The sequence below is a fragment of the Erpetoichthys calabaricus genome, chromosome 10 (assembly GCF_900747795.2).
Source record: "Erpetoichthys calabaricus chromosome 10, fErpCal1.3, whole genome shotgun sequence".
NCBI lineage: Eukaryota > Metazoa > Chordata > Cladistia > Polypteriformes > Polypteridae > Erpetoichthys > Erpetoichthys calabaricus.
This window is the reverse complement of record NC_041403.2, coordinates 54649758-54661778: the sequence shown is the minus strand read 5'-3', so window position 1 is coordinate 54661778 and position 12021 is coordinate 54649758. Positions and strand designations below refer to the sequence as shown.

The window sequence follows — 12021 nt, the reverse complement described above, 5'->3', positions numbered from 1 at the left end:
TAAAGATTATTTAAAAAAGCTTAATTTTTTTCCATCATATTTTTCTTTATTAGGCAACTGGAGTAGTTGATGGCAATGTGACTAGAGTGTTGTGCCGGTCACGTACAATTGGAGCGGACTGCACCAGTCCTGTTGTAATGGAGGCACTTTGGTATGTAAAGTTTATGTGCTTGTTACTCTTCTCAGACTGTGTAATGCAATCTTTTTGCATTTAGGTTTATATTACCATTAAGAGTGGCATGGTGGCACAATGCTTAGAACTGATGTTCAGTCATGCTACTGATCATTGTCCTTGTTACATTTGAATGTTTTATTCTTTTTTGTTTGTTGGTGGAATTTCATCCAGATACTTCAGTTTTCTCCATAATCTCTAGAGAAGTGATGTTTGAATTAATTGGCAATTCCAGATTTGCCTGTTGTCAGTGTTGGTGTGTATAAGGGACAGACTATTATTAAACATTAGCTCACACCATTAAAAAATAATAAATAAAAATAACCTTATCATAGAGCATCGTGTGTATAGGAGACAAGGCAGAAAACAGCCCTAGGTGGTCTGATTTTATACACACTCATATAGGGCAAAATGAGAACTGTTAGTTAACTTAACTTAAAAATTGCATCTTTGAGTTCTGAGAGGAAAAAACAAGTATCCAAGGAGAAACACATGGCAATAAGTGAACTCCACATACAAAATGACTAGACTACACTCATTAAAATACTGGTTCTTTAATGTCACTTTACGGTTCTTTACTAGGTTGTGTTTTTTCCCATAGAAGTATTGCTTGTTAAAGCACTATTTAATTCTAGGAAGGGTTCTTTGTGCTTTGAAAAACTTCCTAATATGTAGAAAAAATAGTTTACAGTAGGCGACCTAGCAGGACACAAACAGGTTAAGAAAATCTGGAGTTAGTCTGTGTTGTTGTATGCAGCAAATGTCCTTTTAAAATGAGTCATTGGTATTTCACAAATCTGTTACCATCTGTTCATGGTTATCTATGGAGCTGGTTACGGATTTCAATAAATAAAGGTTCTTTCACAAACCTTCATGTGAGTGGGTCTCTTGGCAAAAATGGTTCCCTATGGCATCACTCTGAAGAATAAATCATGGCTATGTTTCTCAGTATTTGTATTGCACCTAATGAGAAGTTTTACTTGTGTGTCTTCTGTTTCTGTTTAAAGGCGTCTCTCCAATTCTTTGGTAGACCCAAGCAGGCCTGGAGATTTTAATCAGGCTCTAATGGAACTTGGTGCTACTGTGTGCACACCAAAAGCCCCTCGCTGCTCCGTTTGCCCTGTAAGAATGCACTGCCGATCATTTGAAAAGGTATGCATTTTCCCAGTCAGGCTGGGAAATTTTAAATGTGTTAATTTCAAGGTGTATTTTTGGTGATATACTGTCAACAATTGCTACTTTATTTCTAGATCCATGTACAAAAAAAGTATTGTTTGATTATATTAAATTCATTTAATACACTAAAATCTGTATTACTTTAAAAAGCATTTGATTACTTTTCCTGTACTTGTTTGTATATCTACTGTCTTACAGGGTGAACCATTGCTTTGATTATTACTACCACTAGGTGGAAGTGTCTGCACATAAATATTTACAAGAACTGAACCTGTTAAACCCACCTAATCCAAATATTTGCATTGTACGGTGCCTAAACTATGACATGTCATGGTGTCTTATGTTTGGATACATCAAAATTATTTTAGTTCTCAGTGTTTGCATTTCTCTTCTTTTGGAATTTATAAATTAAGCATGAATCATTCACCATTTCGAGTATTTTTACTTTAAAAATATATATTGTCTAAAACAGTGGTATACAACTCCAATCCGGGCGTGCAGCAGTGGCTGCAGGTTTTCATTCTAAGCCTTTTCCTCATTAGTGACCAGTTTTCAGTGCTAATTAAGTTCTTTTCCCATCATTTTAATATACCTGTTTTTAAGGATTGACTCCTCAGAATTGATTCTTTTCTTTATTAAATGGCATCCAAGTAGAAATGAAATTTGAAGTAATTTAAAGTCTAAATCAGGGCTTCAAATTCCAAACAATTACTTAATGAGAAGCTCTACGTGAAGTTTGCATGTTCTTCCCGTATCTGCATGGGTTTCCTCCTGGTGCTCCAGTTTCCTCCCATAGTCCAAAGACATGCAGGTGGGCTGGCACCCTGCCCAGGATTTGTTCCAGCCTCGCGCCCTGTGTTGGCTGGGATTGGCTACAGCAGACTCCCGTGACCCTGTGTTAGGATATAGCAGGTTGGAAAATGACTGACTGACTAAATAAGAAATAAATAAAATAATAAAAATAAGAAATTCCAGGTTCTGAATCAAATCAGTTAAAACGAAGGCAAAAGAAGTTAATTTGCAACAAAAACTAGGCCCTAATTAAGAAGATGGTTAGAGTGAAAACCTGCAGCTACTGTGGCCCTCCAGGAATGGAGTTGGACACCTCTGGTCTAAAATATTTTGTATTTTTAAAATAACTATTTACTTTAGTTATTCATATTGTTTTTGTTTAGTATTACGTGGGTACAGGGTAGCATTGTCGTGTAATGACATAGTGATTAGGGCTGCTGCCTCTTGGATCCAGTGTCCCGAGTTTGAATCACATGCAGGGGTCCTTGTTTGTGTGGTGTGTACAGTTTCTCCCTGTTTTTGTGTGAGTTGTCCTCTGCATATTAGGGTTTTCTTCATACATTGCCAAAGACATATATTTTAGGTTGACTGGCAAATTCTTATCAGCCTGTGTGAATATGAGTGTGGGCATGAATGTGAGTTGGCACAGCAATGGACTGGCTCACTTTCCTGGACTGTTTCATGTCTTGTACCCAAAGCTAATAGTATAGGATATGGCCCCATATGACCATGAACTGTACTAAGTGGGTCTGAAAATGTTATGTTTGTTTTGAGCAATATGCCATTTGGGTACCACTTACACTCAAATCCATCATTTTATAAATGAATGACAATTATTTTCTGAAACAAACATTAACTGCAATAAGATGCTGCAGATGTTCTATCAGATGGTTGTGGCGAGCTCCCTCTTCTACGCGGTGGCGTGCTAGGGAGGCCGCATAAAGAAGAGGGACGCCTCATGCATGGACAAACTGGTGAGGAAGGCAGGCTCTATTGTAGGCATGGAGCCGGATAGTTTGATATCTGTTGTGGAGCGACAGGCTCCTGTCAATCATGGAGAATCCACTGCATCCACTGAACAGTATCATCTCCAGACAGAGGAGCAGCTTCAGCAACAGACTGCTGTCACTGTCCTGTTCCACTGACAGACTGAGGAGATCGTACCTTCCCCACACTATACGACTCTTCAGTTCCACCATTTGGTTGGGGGGGATATAAACGGTAACATTATACAAAGTTATTGTCTGTTATACCTGCCTCGCACTCTCCACCTTGCACTTTTTAACCTGCACTGTGTTTTTATCACTCTTTAATTAATGTTGTTTTTATCAGTATGCTTGGAGTATGTGAATTTCCCCTTGGGGATTAATAAAGCATCCATCCATCCATCCATACCACTTTTGCCTTAATTCTGGCGATGCAGTGATTAGTGCTGCTACTTCACAGATCCTCAATTTGAATCCCATGCCTTTAGGGTATTCATCTGGATTTTTGCATGTTATCTGTGTGCATGTCAGGCCGATTAGTAGTTTTTGAGTTAAATTTGAGTAATCATGCAACACTGCAAAGATAAGTATTTTTATGTACATATTCATTGTATAAGCATTATTCTTTCAAATCATTTGTAATTTAGTTACATAGATGTATGACCCAAACTTGTCATCTCAATAATATTTGTTCAAAGAGGAGGTTTATGTAACACCATTTTTCAAAAATCAAGCTTTCTTAAGAAGAATCATTTCTGAAGTGACTTGAGCTTATCAGCCTTGTGTCTTAGAGTCCTGGGACCTCATGCATAATGCCGTGCGTAGAATTCACACTATAACATGGCGTACGGACAAAAGTGGAAATGTTCGTATGCACAAAAAAATCCAGATGCATAAATCTGTGCGAACGCCAACTTCCACGTTCTCTGCTACATAAATCCTGGTCAGTGTGAAAAGTAACGCACATGCACGTGCCTGCTGTCGCGCCCCAGCTCCTCCCAGAATTACGCCTCTTTGAATATGCAAATCAATATAAATAGCCCTTAAGCTCAGCCTTCTGTGAAAAGACAATGGCAAAAGCACAGGGGGAATTTCAGCGAATACCAAGTGGAAGCAAGGAAAAACTTACTATTTGTTGGTTTAAACAGTGATATGATCAAAAAAAGGAAGTTGATCAAGTGACAGAGTGTCTGAGAAACTCGAAAGCTCACAAAGCCGCACAGTGCCCGAAATAAAAAAGAAGCGGTCAGATATCAAAGTCGCCATGAAAAGGCGAATAATAGCCCACCGTCTGAGTGTCATATGAAAACTTATTAGGGTACCTAGAAAAAAAAAAAAGGGACACAGTGGGGTAAAAAAGCACGAAATGTCAACTTTAATCTCGAAATTTCCACTTTAATCACATAGTTTATTTTGTCATTGAAGTAGAACAGCATAAAGTTCATCTTAAAATTGTTTAATTTACTAGTTTCTCAAATACCATCGTAACTAAAGTAGCCCGTTAAATGGTTTATTTTGTATTTGATCTTCTATGTGCTCTATGTGTGTGAATCACTAAGTGTTTCTTAAACGGGCTTTCTCTTCCTCCGACAGAACACAAAATCCATTACATTCGTGATATTACAGCTTTTTGAATAATTAAAATTCTGAGATGTATACTTGGTGTCATTTTCATGATGATAGGAGTTAAAGCATGTTATTAAACATGGGAACACGATGGCACAGTGATTGTTCCTGCCTCATGCAAGATGCTTGCTGCGCCGTGCGCGACCTTCGATGAAATAATTTATTGCAGCAGTCTCTTTCAAACGTACTAACCCCCAATTCCTGTTCTTACTTTTCTTTCTCCAAATACCCAATCGCCATACAATCAGCTCTGTAATAGACGTTAAGCCATCTGTAAGCTTAGAACGCCAATTCTTCAAAACTTTTAAGGAACATTGAAATATCTTCGTAGTACATGTTTAATTATTCTATTCATCTATCCTTCCAGTGTCGCACCAGCCCCAGCAAAAATACAGCGCAAGGCAGGTACAATCTGTGAACGGAGCTCCAACTCCTAGCTAGTGCTGTGGCACCATGTCCTACCATGTTTAATTATTAACAATATAGATTATTTAAATGATGTTAAGATTTTATCTGTATAATATAATAAACATATTTTCCTGCATTTCATCTTAAAAATGATATCGTCATCATATGTAAATATGCGTTTTATAAAGTGGCTCAGGTTGTGCAATATTATAACTGTAGTGTAAGTTTACGGTGAGGTAATTGTACTTATAAGTACAAACAGTTCTACAAGGAGCACTTGATGGACTGATTGAGTGCGTTTATAGTTCTTGGGATGAAACCGCGAGGAAAGGCTCTGAAGCGTTTGCCATATGACAGCAGTTCAATTGACAGCATGTCTGAGGCAGCGTGTGCTTGATACTGTATACTGATAATTCTCTTTCCAATCGGCTGCTGTACAGCTGTGATTCCACACTCAGATACAGTGATATAAATACAGTACTCTGTGTGGTACAGTGAGAGTAATATGGAAAAAGATGATCTGCTGTGACAACCCCTAACGGGAGCAGCTGAAAGAAGAAGAAGAAGGTGCAGTGAAAGGAACAACGCTAAAGCAGCAATGGTATTTGGAATAGTTTGGCTATTCCGTGGACCATTATATTCTTACAGGTTAATTACAATCGGATGCATTAAACTAATAAACAATTTGCGGTTAATTTCAGTGTATTTATAAAGCCGCATCAGGAATGTGGATCTAAAAAAGAAAGGGAAACCACACTGGAACAGTAGCACTGCTTTGACGCTGGGTACTGCCTTTTTGCAGACCGAGCGGAGAACTTGTGTATACCAATCAATTAGCAACTGTGAAAATGTGCGTTGCTTTACACCAAGTTTAGGTTTTATACATCGCGATTTGAACGTGGAAACGAGCTTACACAACATTTTTGTGCATATGCATCGTTTATACATGAGGCCCCTGATCCTTATTCATGCCATTGCTGTGCCTGCAGTTTACTTTTTTTCTTCACTGTGATTTTTCTGTCATTAAATAATATAACACTGCCACAAACCCATTTTGAAAGCTGTTAAGCAGGTTTTCAGTTTTTGATCAATACTGCGAAATGGTTTTGAGTGTATTTACAGAATGTTTCCTTTAGGTGGAGCACCAAATGAAAACGGCATCCAACAGGCTTTTAGGAACATCTAGGTTGGAAGTATCTCCTGTTCCTGATATTGAAAGCTGTGGTAAGATATTTGCTTTAATTCCTACTTGATTATTTTTGCAAGCATTCAGTTAATTTGTCTAATTCTGATTAACTATATGTAATAGCTCTATACTCTGAAGTCCATGCAGATGACTAGACCTCTCATACTGTTATGAGTAAGCCTGGCAATTGAGGAGAGAAAACCAGGATTAAGATTAAATGCACAATTCACAAGTATAAGGGAGAACGAGAACACAGATTGAGATGAATACTGATAGTATCATATAAAAAATCATTTGTCTGTTGTAGCAAGGTTGGCATATCAAACATAGTACTGTAACATCTGCCATAATCTGTTGATTATTCTCAAAATCCATTCCCATGCCTTCATTTATGAATAAGACTACCAACCACTGAAAGTTCCCTACTTTTAGGCTGGCATTCATATTTCCCATTCATGTTTGTTTTGTTATTTTTTATGTTATCACTGCTGAACATTTAGTTTCTAAATGTGTAGGAATCTTTTTCTATGTGCCTTGCGTTTTGTGGGTAATGCCCCAAGAGCCATGGCTACCTGCCCAGCACTGTCAAGGTACTGCCCTCAGCCCAATAATGACTGATGAAATCCCATAGTCCTTTGCAGTTAGTTGAATGTGCTAGCATTGGTGAGTTTCTATTGTGAATTTTTTTTTCTGTGTTTTGTATTCTTTTCTGGATTTTTGACCTCTTTTTCGACTATTCTTTGGATTTGTTTATTGGGACATTGTTTGATTTGGATTGCCTTTGTTGTTTCAGGCAACTTCATTACCTTTTGTGCCCATCAGAGCTTCTTTTATTTACAGAGCTTTTTGAAAAGTAAATATTTTTATTAATACAGATTTTACATTTGCCCCTTTTAGTGACAAAGCCAAAGTTTGATGTTCCCAAACCAGTGAGTATTTTGAGTCATTTTTGAGACTTTAATGCTTAGAAGCCCCAAGTTCACAACACAGCAATGGTCTCTTTCCTGGGAGATCCAAAAAAAAAAGTAAAGAAATTACTTCTGACTTGCAGGTGACAACTCTCCTTCCAACCAGATCACACTTAACAGTGTGCTACTTTGACTCGGCTTTGGCATAATCTAATGTCATGCTTAAACAACAAATGTAATACCACTAATATGGTCCATCTGAAATAGGTCATATGTCCATATATATATATATATATATATATATATATATATATATATATATATATATATATATATATATAAAAAGTGTTTGACACGATTAAAACATTTCCCTGATTGCTACCATAGGTATGTGAGGACAAATGTCTTTTCTGATTATGAGGTACTGACAGTTCCCCCTTTACGACTCTGGCTTAATAATAATAATTATAATAATTCTTTATATCTATGTAGCATTTTTCTCACTACTCAAAGTGCTTTACGTCGTGAGGGTGGAGACCCTTCAACCACCACTAATGTGCAGCATCCACCCAGATGATGCAATGGCAACTATTTTGCGGCAGAACACTCACCACACATTAGCTGTTAGATGTTGAATGGGTGAGAGATAGTTAGCCAATTAAAGACAGGGGCCAGAATGACCAGGCCGTGGTGGGCAATTTTGCCAGGACATTGGGATACACCTTGCAGTTTACAAAGGTCACCCAGGGATCTTGTACAGCTACAGACAGAATTTTGCATTTCATCCGAAGGACGGTGCCATTTTTGCAGAACAGTGTCCCTATCAGTGCACTGGGGCAATAGGATCCACATTTAGACTACAGGGAAAGTTCCCCCCTGCTGGCCTAACCAACACCTCTTCCAGCAGCAACCCAAACTTTCTGTGGTTGGTCCCTCATCCAAGTACTGGCTGGGCCCAAACATGTTTAGCTTCAGGTGGATTACCTGTTGAGTTTTATATAGCTACAGCAATATCAGCACTTTGAAGTTCAAGTTTAATTTATTGCCTTATGTGCATGGACCAATAGACTAGTGACAGAATTTATAATACAAGCAACAAACTTTATCTGTTTTCCAACCACTTTTCTCGGTATAAGGCAGAAATCGATAGTAGTAGTTCATTGCCTGAATTTCTCTGCACTACCATTTTACGTGTAGTGCTGAGGTGCCAGTTAAAACTCTTTTTTTTTTTTTTTTTTTTTTTTTTATTGCATAGGCCTTGGCCAGTGTGACAGCGATGAAATAAGACCTACCGTGCATATGAGAGATCAAATCCTAGCACACACATTATAGAGTTGTTTACTAGATGTTGGTTGATCATAGTTCCAAATTGCCAGTTTTCTTTTCATTGTTAGAATATGATGGGTCTCCGGGTGGTTTGTCATGTGGTGGGTGCGGCAACACGCTGTAATAAGTGCACACTCCCAACTTCCTCTTCACTTCTTCTCATTCTGTCTGTTCGCAGTAATTGATGCATTATAAGATGATGTTAAGGAGGTTATTACCCTAAGTTCTTGTCTATAAGCCGGACTCATGTATTAGCCGGAGACCAAAAATCATACGAATTTTTAAAATAAAATCGTATCATAGATAAGCCGGACTCATGGATAAGCCGAACGTACTATAACCTATAACTAATAGAAGGGAGGGAGGTCAGTGGTCTCACTCGCGCCCATTTAATTTCTTTAAGGGGGGAGAGAGTGTGAGATATTGCCGTCTCTCTCACTCCCCGCATGGCGCGGTTGGAGCGGCCGGAGCGCGTTCTTTCTGCTCTGGGCGTCGCCGAGTCAACACGAGCGCGTAGCGGTCATTTAAATTGTGATTTTATATGTAAGCATATTTAAATATATATCGCGGATTTCTGCGGACAATGGGTCTTTTAATTTCTGGTACATGCTTCCTCAGTTGGTTTGCCCAGTTGATTTCATACAAGGGACGCTATTGGCAGATGGCTGAGAAGCTATCCAGCTTACTTTCTCTCTCTCTCTCTCTCTCTCTCTTGCGCTGACGTAGGGGGGTGTGAGCAGGGGGGCTGTGTGCAGCTGCTTCCTGAAAGAAATGCTGCACGGAGCTTCGCATACTTAAAAGCTCAAAGGGCACGTATTGATTTTTTTTATCTGTCTCTCTCTATCTCTCTCTATCTCTCTCTCTCTCTCTCTCTTCCTCTCTCTTTCCTGCTCCTGACAGAGGGGGTGTGAGCTGCCGCCTTCAACAGCTTTGTACCGGCGGTGCTTCGCATACTTAAAAGCCAAAAAACCCTATTGATTTTTTTTTTGACTGCTTGCTTTGCACTCCTTTGAAAAGGAAGATATGTTTGCATTCTTTTAATTGTGAGACAGAACTGTCATCTCTGTCTTGTCATGAAGCACAGTTTAAACTTTTGAAAAAGAGACAAATGTTTGTTTGCAGTGTTTGAATAACGTTCCTGTCTCTCTACAACCTCCTGTGTTTCTGCGCAAATCTGTGACCCAAGCATGACATTCTAAAAATAACCATATAAACATATGGTTTCTACTTCGCGGATATTCTTATTTCGCGGGTGGCTCTGGAACGCAACCCCCGCGATGGATGTATAAGCCGGACTTATGTATAAGCCGATATTCTATTTTTTCATTTTCACAACTTTTTTCCTTAGATAAGCCGCGGCTTATTGACAAGAACTTAGGGTATTATATCATTGTACAGTGGCCATTATGGATATTGTTCATCATTGGTTAGCAAATGGAATGTTACTACTTTTCGTTATTGATCATAAAAGGGAATGTTAGATGATATCTGAAGCAAGGGAAGTTGAGTTGCTAGTAATGTACCCAAAATGTTGTGCATCGTAGGATTTAATGTCTACCACGTGTCTGTATAGGATAGTCAACTCTCTAAGGTAGTGTGTGATTATATATATATAATCCTAAATAATAATTATATAAGTCCTAAACAATATGGAGCTTTGTGCCAGTATTATTCTTGGCCAGCTCAACTATCCTCTGTAGTACTTTGCAGTCCTAAGATGATCATGCATCATACTACATTGTTATGAAATGAATGAGTGTAGATTCTACTCTATACTTGCTGCATAGAAGCTGATAAGCGGAGGCTTTTCTTTCGGTGTAGAAGGACCTAATGGCATTGGTGAGTCTTATTTTTGAAAGAGGATATATGTTGTGCCCACTTCAGGTCTTCTGTGAGGAAGACTACAAGAAATCTAAAGCTGCTGACCATCTCCATTGTATCCTCTTAAATGCAGATGAGTGTATGATCTGCTTCATAAAAAAATTAGTGAACAGCTCCTTTTTTGCTGGCAATTGTAGAGAGATTGTTGTTCTGCCATGAATGTGTTAGAATGTTAGTTTCTTTTCTGATATATACTGATGTTACTGTGCTTATGGCACTCTTATTTTTAGTAGTATATGTAGGTGAACATGCAGAGTATTCTTCTCAAATGTGTAAAGACAATTGTGGGTTCATCATAACGTGAGCAAATGTCATCCCTTTTGAAATGAAGGAGTGCAAACCTGAACATTTCTTGTTAAAGACTGCATGGTTACATATAAGAACAGCGGGTTTTTTTAGTCATTATTGTTTGTACTATAAATATAGTTAAGAATTACCTAACAGAAATCAGTTTGGGATAATTCAGTAAAGTGCTGTTTATATGTACTTTGATATTAAAATTCCTTGAGAATATCAGTGGGGACCTTGCCCAGACACAGGGGTTTGTGGGACATGTAAATTCCACATGGGTATATGAATCAGGAGTGCTAAACAATCTGCCACCATGCCATTCTTATTGAAAAAGATAGTACATCTGGGCATGGAATATTTATTTGTCCTTGATTGTTCTGGTCACCATAAAATGAGGCAACTTCATAACTTCATCTTATTTAACAGAAAACACAGAACCCAAATCAGCTTACCTAATGTGCTCCTTATTCCTTCTGACACTTTCTGAAACCTTGTGGGGAAAAATACCCTACGTAACAGCCCCATCTTTTTTATAATAATAATAATAATAATTCATTACATTTATATAGCGCTTTTCTCAGTACTCAAAGCGCTATCCACACAGGGAGGAACTGGGAAGTCAAACTATCACGTGATTAGATTCATATAAAGAACAGTATATTTTTTTCTAAAGTCAGTTTCTATATCTTGTGTAAAGAAGTACATATTGGAATTTGTAAAATCTTGTAATCTTGGTTACTTTGTTGCTCTTTTGCTTCTTCTCCCAGAAGGGGGCCAAGTTATTTTGTGACGTTCCTCAGTGGCTAACGATTTAGGTCCTAATTCATTCCATTACAAATGTAGAACTTGCAGTGGGTTTGACTCATCCATCCATCCAGCCATCCATTTGTTTATCTTGTATTACAGTTGTAAATGCAGTATACAGTGCCTATAGAAAGAAATCAATGTTTTATAATAACAAAATCGGAAAACTTCCAAGCAAGTGAATACTTTTATAAGCATTGTAACTTTGAGTGCTTTGTTAAAGGGCAATGGCAGCTGAACTTCCCAAAAAGTAGTATTATATATAAATATGTGATTATTTCAATATTTTTGTATTATATTACATTTTTAATCATTTAGCAGTTCTTTTCAGTAGAAATGTACTTTAAGGATACCATGGGATGTTTAAGCCAGATTCTGCTAGAGACTTGCATGCTAGAAGATATATGTTTGTTTCATAACACAGCTAACAATTCTGCCAAATATGCATTACTGATATTTGAAATC

The 12021-nt window shown here is 38.0% G+C and overlaps 1 protein-coding gene across 2 annotated transcripts in view; it reads left to right on the top strand.

The window, feature by feature from the left end:
• The window catches only part of mutyh (mutY DNA glycosylase), a 31746-nt gene that overhangs the window by 9466 nt on the left and 10259 nt on the right, over nt 1-12021 (top strand). For both annotated transcript variants that reach the window (XM_028811253.2, XM_028811252.2), the window contains 3 exons: nt 54-151; nt 1180-1324; nt 6297-6384. In XM_028811253.2, coding sequence (XP_028667086.2) covers nt 54-151; nt 1180-1324; nt 6297-6384 — 331 coding nt within the window. The remainder of the gene's footprint in view (nt 1-53; nt 152-1179; nt 1325-6296; nt 6385-12021) is intronic.